Consider the following 16,591-nt stretch of genomic DNA (forward strand, 5'->3'; position numbering starts at 1 on the left):
GGCTACTTGGTTAACAACTTTCAGCAATCACGACACACGTCATGTTTATTCTTTTTGAGAAGTTGTTGAGCAGTCAAATTTCATCTGGATTAGTTTTGGTATGCCCTCTGCCATATCTGTTTGTGTGTGCATGCACACTATGTCTAGATATGAAAACAAAGCACACTAAACAACACACCTGCCAGGATGTCTTGTAACATACAGGTGAGGGAATACTGAGCCCAGGCACCTCCCCAAGAGATATCCCCTCGATTGAAGTCCGTCCCCACTAGAAGAAGGAGTAGGCGCTCTAACTGCTGCTCAGACACCACCTCAGAGAGATGGATGGTTGGTCTGGTGGCGTTAGCTATCCTAGCGAGGACCTGAAGCAGTGAGAAGTGTTCATTAAAAGGGATCAGCAAATAACAGAATGAAAACGCCAACTTAGCATCTTATATATATGAACATATATATATATATATATATATAAACAAACGTGTGTGTGTGTGTATATATATATATATATATATATATATATATATATACACACACGTATATACATATATATACAGACACATACACACACATATACATACACATCCATCCATTTTCTGAGCCGCTTATCCTCACTAGGGATATATATATATATATATATATATATATATACATATATATATATATATATATATACATATATATACATACATATATACACATATATATATATACATACGGTGGCCTAACACACCAGATCAGGCTCCTTCCCTGCCAGAGAGGTGACATTCCACGTCCCTAGAGCCAGCTTCTGTCGCCGGGGATCGGATTGCCAAGGTCCCTGCCTTCGGCCATCGCCCAGCCCGCACTGCGCCCAACCCCTATGGCCCCTCCCACAGGTGGTGAGCCCATGGGAAGGGGGACCCACGTTACCCTTTCGGGCTGTGCCCGCTGGACCCCATGGGTGCAGGCCCGGCCACCAGGCACTCGCCTGTGAGCCCCACCTCCAGTTATATATTTCGCCCCCAAAGAAACTATGCACAGACTATCCTGATTTGTACTACTTGACAATCAGAAAAACAATCGCAAATGAAATCGCTCAAATTTCAGACAATACCTTGCAGACAAAAAGTAACAGGTCGGCATGGCAGGTAAAGTCCATAGAGAGGAGGAAAAGGGCTAGTTTCTGCACCACAGAGATGCAGCGCTCATGTGACAATGTAAAGGGCAGGGGCTCAACTTCTGGTGCTTCTTTGGTTGTTGCAGACTCAGTGTCCAACGTAGAGCGCGGCCATTCAGCTGTCCGCCGAAGACGGATTAGGTCTTTAAAGTGCTAGGACAGCCAGAAAGGTTTAGTGTAAATTTATGTTTCAAACGAGCTAACAGAATTTTACAGCAATCACTATTTAGGTGTAAAGAGCAACTCAATTCAAAATCTCAAATCTGTCTTCTAACAGTATCGGAAAAATAACTACATTCCAAAATCATCCTTCTTACTCTTATCTAAAGTCTTCCAATAAAAAGATAATATGAAATATAACAGTAAAACCTACCTTGGATGTGGCTTGCTTGAGCTTGGCCTGCTCCACCAAGAGTTTGTAAGAGGAGCCCTTGTTGCTTTGGATCTTCTCCTTCTCAATCTGCTCAACTAAAGCTTTTTGTTTTGCTTTCAATAGATTTAACTGCTAGAAGGAAAGGGGTGCAATGAATATCTGTCCTGCAAAATAGTCCCCTCCTTAGAACCCATTACAACCCACTTGCGCAAAAGCAATAAAACGATTTCTAATATGTTTAAATAATGAAGCAAAGCAATTTATATAGCACATTTCATACACAAGGTAACTAAATGTGCTTTACATGATTAAAAGTATTTAAAAACAAAGAAGAAAACAGCTTATAAACATTTAAAACAAAGAGGAAAAAATAAATAAATATTTCTTGCAATGTACGCTGTTTAAATTGTTTTATTTAAGTGGAAATGCTCGAAAAAACATTGGGAAAAAATAAGAGTTTTTAAACTGGACTTAAAAGCATGCACATTTGGGGCTGAAGTCACTTCTGTTGGCTACTTATTCCATTTGTGTGCAGCATAATAGCTAAATGCTGCAGCTGTTTAATGTTCTTTTTTTGGGGGGGGGAGTCCAGTCAGAAGACCATTACAATAGTCAAGTCTACTTGAGATAAAAACATGGATGAGCTTCTCCTGGTCTGCTTGACACATGCAAGCCTTCACTCTGGATATGTTCTTCAGATGGTAGAAGGCAGTATTAGTGATTGATTTGATATGACTGTTGAAAGTCAGGTCGGAATCTATCAGAACACCAAGGTTTCGGACTTGGTCTTTGGTTTTTAAAGAGTGACTCCAGGTATTTACTAACAGCAATCCTCTTTTCTGTATTGCCAAAAACAATTATCTCAGTTTTGCTCTGGTTTAATTGAAGAAAGTTTTGGTTTATCCAGATATTTATCTGTTTTACACAGTGACACAACACCTCAATTGAACTGTAGTCATCTGGAGACACTGCTAGATATAACTGTCATCTGCATAGCTATGCTCGTCAAAATAAAATTTCTGAAGAATTTGACCCAAGGGTAGCATATACAGGCTGAACAGGAGGGGTCCGAGAACCTACCCTTGAGGGACCCCATAGGTCATTGCCATTCGATGAGATTGAACACTTACAATGGTTACAAAATAATTCCTTTCCTACAGGTAGGACCTGAACCATTTAAGGACTGTTCCATTGAGTCCTACCCACGTTTCCAACCTGTTCAGCAGTATATTATGATCTACCGTATCAAAAGCCGCACTGAGGTCCAACAATGAATGTTTCTTAATTCAAATTATATACATCACATTTAATGATCAAGTAAAATTGGATTTTAAAACAAAATGAAAGAGAAAATGTTACGAAATGTCAAGGAGGCAGGCTAGACAGAGGTAGACTGGGCAGAACTAATCTTAAACCACATAGCTACTGGGACACAGAAACAACATTTGAGTTGAAGCTGTAGGACCCAAAAATGTAATCTATCTGAAGGATTGCTGAATGTTTCGGTAGGTGCTGTATCAATGAAGTTACAAAGTTCAAAAGGTTAAGGAGTGAGCTCTTTCCTTTCTGTGAAAGAATAAAGGGGAGTGTGTTTGGAGAGGTGCCGATTTGTTTCAAGAGGAGGATACACCTAGCGATTAAATAAAACAGTTCAAGTGGAGGCCACTATTTGAGAAAACCTGGTGTGAGACATTCACAATTTCTACTTTGTGTATGTTGTAAACGAATGAGATGTGTACCTGCTTGTGGTGGACAAGCTGCTTGCGAATCTTTCGGGAGTAGAGTCTGTCTAGGCTACTGCTGCCTTTAACTGATCTGCTGGCGTTCTGAGACTGAAGGCTGTTATTGATAAAGCTCCACTGAATACCTAAAATAAAAAATTAATCTTTCAAGTGGCTCAGAAACCATTTGTGGAATCAATCGTGGAACAAAAATGCTCATGTACCTGTAAATGTTCTCTCCCTTTCTTTCCCTCCGAGGGGCTTCTTCCCACCTGAAGCTTCATCTTCTATACTCGTGACATAGTCCAACAGTCTGGAAACAAGCATCACCACCCAGCTGATCATCGGGATATCCAAAACACCTGGAAAACACAGACACAGGCTGATTGAAACACATTATTTCTCAAATTTGTTTTTTTACATCACAACATTTTATAAATCAAGTTACGATCCTTGCTAAACCCTTGACAACCTATCCCAGTACCTTCAGTCCTGTGCTGTGTAGCAGCTTGTGGCTGTTGCAATGGGGCCAGCAAGCTGTCCAGGAGGTTCAGCAGACCCTCCAACACACCACTGTTGCTCAGGGATCTTTGGCCAAGGCAGGACAGGAGCATAAACACTCTTGAGATAGAGAGATCCGAAAAAATACAATTAAAACAAATACTTTTTTTTTTTTTTGCAAAGTGACAGTGTACAGAGTCCCTAAACTGACTATAAATTAAATTTTTCTATTATCAAGTTCCATTATTTTACAAAGTTATAGGCAAGGTATACAAGTCCCCTCAAAAAGTATTGGAACGGCAAGGACTATTCCTTTGTTTCTGTTGTATACTCAAGATATTCGGGTTTCAGATTAAAAGATGAATATGAGACAAAGGTTCAGAATTCCAGCTTTTATTTCACAGTATTTACATCTAGATTTGTTCAAACAACTCAGTACAGAGCACCTTTTTCAAGTGAGGAAAATTATTGGAATGTGACTGATGGGTGTTTCTAGTTGCTCAGGTGTTGCCTTTTAGATTGATCGCTTTACATTAGTGGTTATTTTTGGCTTTGGGTTTCACCTGTGAAAACTGCATTTGATGTTAAGCAAACGGAGACGAGAGAGTTGTCGATGGGAGAAAAGCAAACCATTTTGAAGCTGCGAGAAGAGGGAAAATCGGTCAGAGCTATTGCACAAACATTGTGCAATAACAATTTGGAATGTCCTGAATGTCCTGAAAAAGAACAACTACTGGTGTACTGACCAACAGACATCGAACAGGTCGGCCAAGGGTAACAACAGCAGTTGATGACAAAAACATTGTGAGAGCTGTGAAGAAAAACCCAAATACAACAGTCGGTGACATCACTGCCAACCTCCACAGGGCAGGGGTGAAGGTCTAACAATCCACTGTTCAAAGATGACTTAAAGAGAAGAAATATACAGGCCATACCACAAGATGCAAACCACTCATCGAAAAGAATTGGTAGCCCAGATTGGAGTTTGCAAAGTAGTACAGAGATGAGCCACAAAAAAATTGGAAAAAGGTTCATGGACTGATTAAACCAAGATTAACCACTACCAAAGTGATGAAAAGGCCAATGTATGGAGAAAGTAAGGATCTGCTTTAGATCCAAAACACACAAGCTCATCTGTGAAGCATGGTAGAGGTAATGTCATGGCTTGGGCTAGCATGGCTGCTTCTGGAAAGGGCTCACTAGTCTTTATTGAGGATGTACCTCATGATGGTAGCAGCAGAATGAATTCTTAAGTATACAAAACCATTTTGTCAGGCAATTAACAGAAAAATGCATCCAAACTAATCGGGAGAGGCTCCATCATGAAACAAGACAACGACCCAAAACACACTGCCAACACAACAAATGACTTCATCAGGGGGAAAACGTGGAAGGTCTTAGATTGGCCAAGTCAATCACCGGACCTTAACCCAATAGAGCATGGATTTTACCTCCTGAAGTCGAGGCAGAAGGGAGAAACCCCCAGAACAAATAAAAATTGAAAGAGGCTGCAGTAAAGGCCTGGAAAAGCATTTGAAATGAAGAATACAACAGTCTGTTGAAGTGAATGGGTTACAGGCTTGATGCTGTTATTGCAAGTAAGAGTTATGCCGCCAAATATTAAATGTTATTCACTAAGTTAATTTAATAATGTTAGTTATTCACTGAGATAATTTAATAATGTTTGTTCCAATCCTTTTTCTCACTTGAAAAGTGGGTGGCTTCAAACAAAAGGTGCTCTGTCCTGAGTTGTTTTACACAACTAGATGTAAATACCATGAAATAAAAGCTGGAATTCTGAACTTTTGGCTCATATTAATTTTTTGGTCGAAAACCCCAAAAACAAAGGAATTAGCCTTGCCGTTCCAACACTTTTGGATGGGATGTACGAGACTTGTTAATATACACTCGCTTTCTTTGATTATTATGTGTGTGTTACAAGTACATGACACTTTTCTATAACGTGGTAAATGTAAAATGTTGAAATTAACTGTCCCACCTGTCCTGCGGGAAGATGAGCAGTTGCTCAGAGTTGTAAAGCTCCTGCAATACATTTGAAAGGAACTGTCCCCACCAGCGTTCACCTCCACACAGCTGTACCAAAAGCAGGCCAGCATGAAGACGAATTTTCGGTGTCCCGCTGAGGCAAAGGTGTTTGAAGAGCTCCTCACAAGCCTGTGCGTGGAAGGTATTCTGGAGCACTGATGGCACTGAGTGGCCTGATAATATACAGACATGTATGGAAGCAAGATAAAGGATATATGTATGTTAATCTTCATAAGGGAGATTGTAAACCTGGCATCCAAAACAGACCCATAAGTGTCTGGTGCCTTCCTCACCATTGTTAGAGTGCAGCAGGCTAAGCAATGTGTCTAGAAGGTAGCGGATGATAGTTCTTAGCTGCTCTGTGGAGGAGTTGTGGACCAGGTCTTGAGCCTCATGAGAACTGGCCGTGGGGAGAGACTTACGACTTGCACCAAGTGAAACACGCAATCTCTGGACAGCATGGTGAGCCAGGTTGAGTTGCAACTGAAGCTGGATGCAATCTTGGTATGCTGAAAAAACACGTTGGTCCTCCTCTACCACCTTGTCTGGTTTGCGTAAGAAGTATTGGGCATTGTTGGCGCTGTTGAGGGGTGGCAGATCGATATTCTGGAGGAGGGTCTCCAACCGATGGCAAGCGAGATTGTACCTGGTCAGCAGGAGGAAAAAGATCTTACGACAAATTGAAAAGATAAAAAAAAAAAAAAGTAAAAAGTGAACATTTTTTGCACTTTTAGTGTTGCATATTAAACTTTACTGAGCTCTATTATACATAGTGGTACATCCATTCACATATTTATTTGGTTCCGTGACTATATTCAAAAACCAAAATGTTTGTGAACCGAGGTGACATTTCCCTTTAAGATGAATAGAACTTTAACAAAGCTAAACTCAACCATGAACTCCCTAAATACAAACAGCACATCGACTGTCCTACCAGGGAAAATAATACTTTAGACCACTGCTACACTACGGTAAAAAAAAACATACCGTGCTATACCTCGTACAGCCCTGGGCTCGTCTGATCACTGCTTAATTCACTTAATACCGACGTACAGGCAAGAACTTAAATGTGCGAAGCCTACAGTGAAAACAGTCAAAAAGTGGACCAATGAAGCCAAGATGGAACTTCAAAGCTGTTTAGACTGCACAGACTGGAGTGTCTTTGAAAATTCAGCTGGCAGCCTGGATGAATATACGGACACTGTCACATCCTATATCAGTTTCTGTGAAGAGGTTTGTGTACCAACAAAATCATTTCGCACATTCAACAACAACAAGCCGTGGTTCACTGCTAAACTTAAGCAGCTTCGCCAAGCTAAGGAGGACGCATATCAGAGTGGGGACAGGGCCCTGTATAATCGAGCTAGAAACCAGCTTACTAACATTGCAAAGAGGATCTATGCAGCAAAGTTGGAAAAACAGTTTAGCGCAAACAACTCTAAATCAGTCTGACATGCATTCCAATCGCTGACTAATTACAAGCGACGATCCCCCCAAGCTGAGAACAATAGCACACTAGCCAACGACTTCAATACCTTCTACTGCAGATTCGAAAAGCACAGTTTCACACCACACACCCACCCGGCCGCACCCACGACCACAACCACACCTCTGACTTCTGCGTTAACCATCCATGAACAGGATGTGAGACGCATCTTCAAACAACAGAAGATTAACAAAGCGGCAGGCCTGGACCATGTGTCCCCATCCTGCCTCAAAGTCTGCGCGGACCAGCTCGCTCCAGTCTTCACTCAGATCTTCAACAGATCTTTGGAAATGTGCGAAGTTCCATCCTGTTTCAAACGCTCCACCATCATTCCAGTCCCCAAGAAACCTGCAATCTCTGGTCTGAATGACTACAGGCCTGTCGCTTTGACATCTGTGGTCATGAAGTCCTTTGAACGTCTCGTGCTGGACCACCTCAATAGTGTCACAGGTCCCCTGCTGGACCCCCTGCAGTTTGCCTACCAAGCGAACAGATCTGCGGATGATGCAGTCAACATGGGACTGCACTTCATCCTAGAACACCTCGACATTGCAGGGACCTCTGCGAGGATCCTGTTCGTGGATTTCAGCTCAGCGTTCAACACCATCATCCCTGAACTCCTTTCAACCAAGCTTCTCCAGCTCAGCGTCTCACCTGCCATCTGCCAGTGGATTTACAGCTTTCTGACGGGCAGGACACAGCAGGTCAGGCTGGGGGAGGCCACCTCATCCACACGCAGCATCAGCACTGGGGCGCCCCAAGGTTGTGTCCTCTCTCCGCTGCTCTTCTCTCTCTACACGAACGACTGCACCTCAGCGAACCTGACTGTCAAACTCCTGAAGTTTGCAGATGACACCACTGTCATCGGCCTCATCAAGGACGATGACGAGTCTGCATATCGACAGGAAGTAGAGCGGCTGGAGCTATGGTGCGGCCGACACAACCTGGAGCTGAACACGCTCAAGACTGTAGAGATGATCGTGGACTTCAAGAGGCATCCTTCGCCACAGCTGCCCCTCACGTTGTCTAGCTGCCTTGTGTCAACCGTCGAGACCTTCAAGTTCCTGGGAATTACAATCTCTCAGGACCTGAAGTGGGCGACCAACATCAACTCCGTCCTCAAAAAGGCCCAGCAGAGGATGTACTTCCTGCGGCTTCTGAGAAAGCACGGCCTGCCACCCGAGCTGCTGAGACAGTTCTACACAGCGGTCATCGAATCAGTCCTGTGTTCTTCCATCACAGTCTGGTTTGGTGCTGCTACAAAAAGGACAAACTCCGACTGCAACGGACAATCAAAACTGCTGAAAGGATTGTCGGTACCCCCCTACCCACCCTTGAGGACTTGCACGCTGCCAGAACTAAGACAAGGGCGTGCAAAATCCTCTCGGACCCTCCGCACCCCGGTCACCAGCTCTTCCAGCTCCTTCCCTCAGGTAGGCGCAACCGATCAATGCAAACTAGAACTAGTAGACATTCCAACAGCTTCTTCCCTCTTGCGATCAACTTCTTAAACACCTAACCTATAATTCCATTACAACAAGCTGGCATTTCTTTGACTTGAGTTCGTTGTCACATTTCTGTGGGGCCAATTATGTATTACTCGTCCACTCTCTGTAGTTGTCTCGCCATGCTGCACTATTTGCATATACTGGCCACTCATGCCAGAGTAGCATCTGCTCCATTTGCACACTGATTGAGGAGTATCTGTAACATTTGCACAACGAACATTGTCCCAGATTATCGCACAACTCGTCACTTTAAACCGCATACACTCCTTGAAGTCTCAGCGCCCTTTGCACAATGGTCATTGCACTGGACTATTGCAATATTAGTCATTCGAACTGTTCTAAGTGCTAGAGGACTCTGCATCTTTTTGCACAATTTTTTTTTGTCAATGTCTTTATGTCTCCAAAGTGTTCTGTAAATTGACTGTCTGTTGTACTAGAGCGGCTCCAACTAGCGGAGACAAATTCCTTGTGTGTTTTGGACATACTTGGCAAATAAAGATGATTCTGATTCTAGAAGTACAATAAATCAGTTCCAGCTACAGAACGAATCTATGTTTACTTGTTCTTATTGGGCGGCACGGTGGCCGACTGGTTAGAGCGTCTGCCTCAGAGTTCTGAGGACCGGGGTTCAATCCCCAGCCCCGCCTGTGTGGAGTTTGTATGTTCTCCCCGTGCCTGCGTGGGTTTTCTCCGGGCACTCCGGTTTCTTCCCACAGCCCACAAACATGCATGGTAGGTGAATTGAAGTCTCTAAATTGCCCCTAGGTGTGAATGTGAGTCCGAATGGTTGTTTGTTTGTGTGTGCCATGTGATTGGCTGGCAACCAGTTCAGGGTGTATCCCGCCTCCTGCCCGAAGATTGCTGGGATAGGCTCCAGCACGCCCGCAACCCTTGTGAGGATAAGTGGCTTGGAAAAATGGATGGATGGATGTTCTTATCGGTGTGTAGTTAAAAATACAAGGCTTTACATGATCAGGATTTTTGGGGACGATCACCGATGAGCGAGTTTAAAAAAACGATAACAAGATAGAGGAATGTGTCTATTTAAATGACCTGTTCATTCACTGTATATACTTGTGTACTTAATTGCTCAAAAAAAGTATTTACCATAAAGAATGTATCTTTGTTCCTCTATTTATGCCAGTGAGGCATAGTGACAGACAGAACAAATGAATGGTCTTCTATTAGATGGCAGGAAGTAAATACAGTAATTAATGTATCCACTTTTTGTGACATGTTGTTTGTTGGTGTGCTGTGAGATTTTTCAATTGTAAAATATGTTCCTTGGCTCCATAAAGGTTGGAAATCACTGCTCTCGTCAGTTCGTGTATTCTAATCAGTCAGGTGAAACCAACATTACATGACAGAAATAACGGGTGCTACCTTACTGTAATTAAACTACTTTATTTTTAATTAAATGACTTCACCCCCCACGAAATTTTAGAGCATGATTCGACAGAACTGCGGCATGTTTATGTCTAACCGTTCATGCTACCGCTAGCTTGCTAGGCTCCATAACATTTTATTGCCTGCTTGTGAGCCGTATCGTATTAAAAGGTACGTGAACATACCTCAAGCAAGCCTTAAACGAACGTCCTCTCCTGAGCACCGGTGACCACCAACACATGTTTTTCCCCATTTTGTCCTTATAATACAAAGTCAGCGCGATCCACTCTTGTTGTCATCTCCACGGTAACAAGTGTATCCGGTCGCATTTGAGTTGACAAGATAAAGCCCAATGATCGTAAAAAAACGGGATGCGGTGGTATCCGAATACAAGATTTTATTGCAGTAGTCTGACATAGTGCAATCGTGAAATTTCAAATTTGTCTTGTAGTCTGATTACGTGTTGCCTGTCTCAGATGTGTTGTCTGTCCCACACCGCCGACGTTTTTTTAAAATGTTTTTTTTTTTTTTTAAATAACTTCATTGGCAGTCAGATATTTACAGTACTACGTCAAAAGACACGCGACAAGGCTAAGAATAAACTAGCTTTTGGATTTAAATATACTGTGCAAGCGGCGACGCGGAGTTAATGTCTTTTGCGGAGCCGTCCAATGTCGTCATTGATCGGATCGGCGAATTATGACAAAGCCCATCAGCATAAAATGCTAAATATCGGCCGATTCCGATCAGCCCGATAAAATCGGTGTAAAATCTAAAAAATACAGTCGAATATAGAAATAAGTGAGAAAATATTTTATAATGAAGAAATAACTGGGTGTTCACAAGCAAATTACTGTGCAATGTCTTAGCATTTTTGCAAACAGTTTCCTGCTTTGGGAACTGTGTTGCATTGTGGAATGTGGTGACCTTTTTTGGCTAGCAGTATCCACGGTGATTATTGATCGAATAGATCGAATAATAATGATAACTACTACTAACATGCGTTTTATTGTCATGTATGAGGGATGGACTTCAATCAAATTGCATATGTTGCTACTGAGTATATGGTATAAATTTGGTGTACAGAATTAGAAACAGCAAAATGTTGAATGTTAAAAGGTTAGCAATCACGACTAGCATTTGCGATTAACATTTTAGGTCAAAAAACGCTAACTCCCATTCAGCTCACTCATAAATCATGCTATATGTACATTACACATCTAACAGTGTCCTTAAAAAGGAAAAAAAAAATTTTAACGGGATGAGAAAGTTACACTTTTTTTGGGGGGCTTCCTAATAACACTATTGCTCGCAGTTTTCGCTTTCTTTGGAGACATACTGAGGAATAGTTTAGCAAAAAATAAGATACCGCCAACGTGTGAGGCACGCAGCCAATGATGTTTACGCGGCGCGAGAAAAAGCATAACTGAGATTAACACGTCCATAGCATCACTGTTTGTGAACTGAAAATAGTGCCTGAACTGGGGTAATAATTTTCCCAAAATTTGGTTTGTAAACTGAACTGTTTCTGAACTGGGTCGGTCGTGAACCAAAGTTCCACTGTATTTAGGAAAAACTTTTCTTTTATGATAACAAATAATTTAGAAACCAATGACTTTGAATCTCCACGGGCATACATGTCACTTGCAATATTGTCAATGTCACAAAATCATGCAAAGCATTTCTATAGTAGACAATCCCAACTCTAAATGTAATGTCGACGGTTATAACAATATACATGGAGTCAAACAAACAGTATCTGAATACAGGTTAACCGAAACAAATAAAATGGAAAAGTCACTTTTCGCAAGTACTGTCTATAAGGGGGGGAAATAAGCCCTTTTTTTTTTTTTTTTTTTTTTTTAATAAAGTCAAGTAAATTAATTATACAAATGTAATACAAATTTTGAAACATATATCTTAGAGTTGATGTACTTCATGTCTCACCTGCACTGGATATCTTCCTGTAATGCTGTCATCATGGTCAAGTGTTGATCCACATCGGGTTGACTGGCAGGTTCACTTTCTCCCCGCAGAGGATCATGCATCAGTTTAAGCTCACTCTCCCAGGGTAGAATATAAGTATGACCATAGTAAAAGCCCAGGGGAATCTTTGCCCGGGCATTGGTACTGCCATAGCGCCCAATCACAGTGATCTGCAAGATGTAGAAGGAAAAAAACTAGAAACTGTACTGTACATCCCCATGAGAGTTTTGGAAAACATTAAAAACAAGGAACATCAAAGCAAACAGTTATCGATGGCTGCGACAAAACTACTCTCAACAGGAAAATGTCACACCCCAATTACATTAAAAATAAGCTCTACAAATTCCTCCAGCAAGTACATTTGCAGTCACCTAAAAAGGCTAAAATGAACTAAAAATAGAAACAGACCTTCATAAACCTGCATACGGGTGGAGGCAGCAAGTCGTGTAGAATGAGGGAGTGGGTACTGATGTCAGTGGCCACCACTAGCCTGCGACCATCCACCTCTTCACCTAGCGTCCAAATGTCTATGGACAGAGAGGCCAGGTCGCTACAGGTCGGGATGAGAGCATCAGTCAGCAGGACAGGTCGGCCAAAGTCCAGTGTCACAAAGCGACGAGCTCCTGAAAGGAAGACAGGAAGATTGAGAGAAAAATAATTTTGACTGGGGATACCTTCGTTGGCTTTACACAGTTTAAAGAAGCTGTCACAATGCATTGACAAACCAAAATGATCAAGTATTTAACAGCACCGACAACTTAATTTTCCACTGTTGACAAGAGACATAAGTGTAGGTTATGCATACATTTAATTCAATGTCAATAACTAAAGTCAAACCTTGTTACAGTGTCATATCAAGAACATGTTCTTTTATCCATTTTGACATTAAAAACCCCAATTGAAATGTTTTTGTATAGCCATTATAGCCAGACTGATGACAGTACAGTGGAAATGTGGACTGTTGTAACTGAAATACAACTGACAGATGGCATCAAGGAAGAGCAACATTCCTCAGTGTAGTCTGTAATTACGAGGTCATCAAGACGGAATTGAGAGTTGATCGAATAACACAAAAATATAAAAATAAAAACAGAAAAGCTGTTTGACACACTGAATTGACATCAAATTTGCAACCAAGTGGCACAGACATGGCATACCAGAGTGCATCCGCTCTATGATGATAGACTGGTGTGGAGGAGGCTGCAGAAAGTGAGATGCCTGAGAAATAGCCAGAGCCAAACCACTGCCCATAGGACTCTGAGGGGGGCAGAAAAAAAATCCCAAGTCAAATAAATGTTTGCGCCATATTGAATATGAATATACATTCGAGTTTCCATTAAAATATAAGCAAACTGTTGCTTTAAGAGAAATAGTTGCAGCATCACTAACAGGCTTGGCTTTCTGGGAGTTTTTGTGTGCTGCCAGGTTAACTGGCCCAGGGTCCATCATGGAGCCAGGGAAGAGGTGAGCCAGCTCGGCACTGAAGGCTGCGGACACAGCCTCGTTCGGCGGTGTGAGAGGAGGCGTCATGAAGAGGGGTGTGGTTTTAGGTGTTGGCGGGATGACATCAGAAGGATGAATGAAGAAACCCGGAGCACAAGAGGAGTTGGAAGGCACTGAGTTGTGGATGGGCCCCACAGCAGAGGCGGCAGCTGCAGATGTGGTCTGATGCAGTTTGGCTTCAAGTTTGGCCTTCTGGAAGCAGCAGATACAGAGATATTTACTAAACTTGACAAAGATTACAGAACATTATCAACATCCACTCAAGTCTAAACCAGGAGTCATAAGAATAAATGGGTCATATTGACAATATCATTCCCAAATTAAGTTGGAAAAGTATGTATTTTCGACTGCCAAAAAAGCATAGTAGCAAATGTAACCGCAATTTGTCTTTAATGAGATTGCTTTGCGAATGGCATATACTTTTGGATATGAAATAAAATAAACTCAGTTTTTAATTGTAGTGTTTATGTGACATCACAATCAGGTTAAAATCTAAAGCGCTTGCTGAGACACGCATGAGGAAAAAAAGGCAGCTCAAAAAAAATTTACTGATTATGAAATTTTACCCTTGATGGATAAGACAGGCATACTGAAAAAGTTGCATAGAAGCAATTTAAAAAGTCAGTTTTCCATAATATGCACCATCATATTACAATCTGCAGCTGTAAAATGCATCTTAGCAAGCAATACAATTTTAAAAACTAAATATTGCAAAGCATGTCACCTTATTTGAGTAAAAATTACATGTGACTAAATTTCTAAAAGATAGTTTGTGATTTTCGTTAAGTAAATCAACAGTTAAAAAAAAACTACAGTCAATGTGAGATTTGTACTTTTGGTGTCTCGATAAGTCAAAATTACTTGTCTCGTAGATAGAAATGCATCATTTTAGGAAAGTGCATGTTTCACGGCTCTATTCAAATGGAACTCTCATAAATTAAAATGTTGCACTCAGCCAATTCAAAATTATAATTGCACAATGTACGACTTTTGAATGTAACCTATTTTCAAGAATGTTTTATGTTTGGTTGCTGTTTGTTCTTATATTTTCTTCATCAGTGAAAATGAGGGTACACCCTTCAATGACTCATCAAGATTAATTAAAATGCAGGTAGAATCAATTATTTAATGAATGACTGACTCCTTAGTGTTTTTTCACCTGCTGCTGCAGTTTCAGCAGCTGCTGTTGCTTCTCCTGTAGGACCTGTAACTGTTGTTCAGCTGACACCATGGCATGGGACAGAGATTGCAGGGCCACTTGTGCTGCAGAACTAAGAGCTGTAGAAGCTTCGCCAACCGTTCCTGTCGACAGGCCGCCAACCGAAGGGGTAACACCAAACGTACTCACTGAGGATAAAAAATAGAAATAGACACAGAACAGTTAACTGTATATAGTGTTTTGTCCTGTACGTGTGATGTAGAAAATAAAGACGTCTATATTTACCAGTGAACATGCTGGCATCATCACGCTCCACTCGTGTGCCATCACTAGTGGATATGCAAGAGAAGTGCAAAGGCTCCACCTCGAGTAGCCCCGTTAATGCTGTGAAGCTTCCCTCCGCAGCAGCACAGCAACTTACTTTGCCATTCCCTGCAGGAAAAACACCATCAGAAGGAAAAAATAATTAAGAGAGAATCCTGTAGCTTAGTTTTGAACTAAATGGAGATCTTTCCACTGTGGGGTGTGCTTGGAAAGATTTACGTCGTCCATACACAATGGGATTCAAGTGTCCACAGGATAACAGTTGTCAGCTCTCAAGGAGATTTTGGCAGGTCAGAAATGTGAAAAAGAAATGAGATGTCTTGATGCAATAGTCTACATGGCCCCAGGTGGCAACATGAAACAATGTATTTTTTAACCGCCGGAGCACGTTAAGTGAGGTAAAGAGTTAAAGCTTAAGAGTAGACCTGTCACTATTGAATCATCTTAGAATTGATTATCCTATAGATATTTCATTCAGTAATTGCCCTCGCAACCCCCAAAAAAATGTTTTTACCGTTTTAATTCCCCCCCCCCCCCTCTTACTACGAACCAAGATGCATTTTATTCTCATTTATATGTTGGTACTGAGTATAAGGTATAAATTCTTTCCAGAATTTGAGACAACAAAATCAGCCATTGCGGTTAGCATTTGCGATTAGCATTAGCGTGCTAGCGATTACCATTTTAGGTTAAAGAAAAGAAAAAATAAACTACCATTCAACTCACGCATACATCATGTTATATGTACTCCTCTGTCGTTTTTGGCTATGTTTTTCACAGGACCAAAAGTGCGTCCGTCTGCAACAAATGTCCGCGCGGTAAAATTGGTTCAGTGGCGCAAATATGCTGTATTTATTTTTTATTGCCTTGAGGCAATAATTTTTGCATTGGCCAATTTTTTTGGTCGATTTAGCTGAGCTAGGAGCTCTACTTAAGAGCATAATAAATTAAAAAAAATACGGTTATTCAACAATTGGTATAAAATATCCGGTTTAAATGAGAAAGTGGATTTCTCTTACCTGAGAGAATGTCAGAGAGGTCAATCTCATCTGACTGGACCCCAATGCTGCTATTGTAGGCATTCTTACAAGAGGAACCACTGACCTCCAGGTCAAAGAGCACCGGATCAAAAGGGGAGCTGTATAGTCCATACCTGTTTAAACCAAATACATTTATAAATAAACAAAACACGAGATAGTAAATGACAGAGCTATCTGAGAAAAATTATCTGGTCTGACAAACTGAGTTTTCTTTTACTAATCTGGAGTAATCTGCCAATTTGCCAAAGTAAGCTAAAATACCACTGCTACTGATAACTCACTCGTCTTGAAAAAGAAAAAGGGGGATCTATGGTTGTAAAAAAAATCTGCATTTATATGATGCATGACCTAAATTCTTCATAAAAACTTTACACAGCAGTAATAAAAATGATAAACTGAACTGGC

The 16,591-nt window shown here is 41.3% G+C and overlaps 1 protein-coding gene across 6 annotated transcripts in view; it reads right to left on the reverse strand.

Annotated features, from left to right (window-relative positions):
* birc6 (baculoviral IAP repeat containing 6) overlaps positions 1 to 16,591 on the reverse strand; it is a 184,394-nt gene that overhangs the window by 112,961 nt on the left and 54,842 nt on the right. For 5 of the 6 annotated variants that reach the window (XM_061690495.1, XM_061690492.1, XM_061690494.1 and 2 more), the window contains 15 exons: positions 16,166 to 16,299; positions 15,108 to 15,254; positions 14,823 to 15,010; positions 13,550 to 13,855; positions 13,318 to 13,417; positions 12,569 to 12,783; positions 12,122 to 12,330; positions 6,088 to 6,440; positions 5,748 to 5,967; positions 3,732 to 3,868; positions 3,472 to 3,609; positions 3,266 to 3,393; positions 1,527 to 1,658; positions 1,091 to 1,306; positions 179 to 362 (listed from right to left, as the gene is read on the reverse strand). In XM_061690495.1, coding sequence (XP_061546479.1) covers positions 179 to 362; positions 1,091 to 1,306; positions 1,527 to 1,658; positions 3,266 to 3,393; positions 3,472 to 3,609; positions 3,732 to 3,868; positions 5,748 to 5,967; positions 6,088 to 6,440; positions 12,122 to 12,330; positions 12,569 to 12,783; positions 13,318 to 13,417; positions 13,550 to 13,855; positions 14,823 to 15,010; positions 15,108 to 15,254; positions 16,166 to 16,299 — 2,807 coding nt within the window. The remainder of the gene's footprint in view (positions 1 to 178; positions 363 to 1,090; positions 1,307 to 1,526; positions 1,659 to 3,265; positions 3,394 to 3,471; positions 3,610 to 3,731; positions 3,869 to 5,747; positions 5,968 to 6,087; positions 6,441 to 12,121; positions 12,331 to 12,568; positions 12,784 to 13,317; positions 13,418 to 13,549; positions 13,856 to 14,822; positions 15,011 to 15,107; positions 15,255 to 16,165; positions 16,300 to 16,591) is intronic. The other variant, XM_061690491.1, reaches the window with a different exon arrangement.

This window comes from Phycodurus eques, chromosome 11 (genome assembly GCF_024500275.1).
Source record: "Phycodurus eques isolate BA_2022a chromosome 11, UOR_Pequ_1.1, whole genome shotgun sequence".
Lineage (NCBI taxonomy): Eukaryota > Metazoa > Chordata > Actinopteri > Syngnathiformes > Syngnathidae > Phycodurus > Phycodurus eques.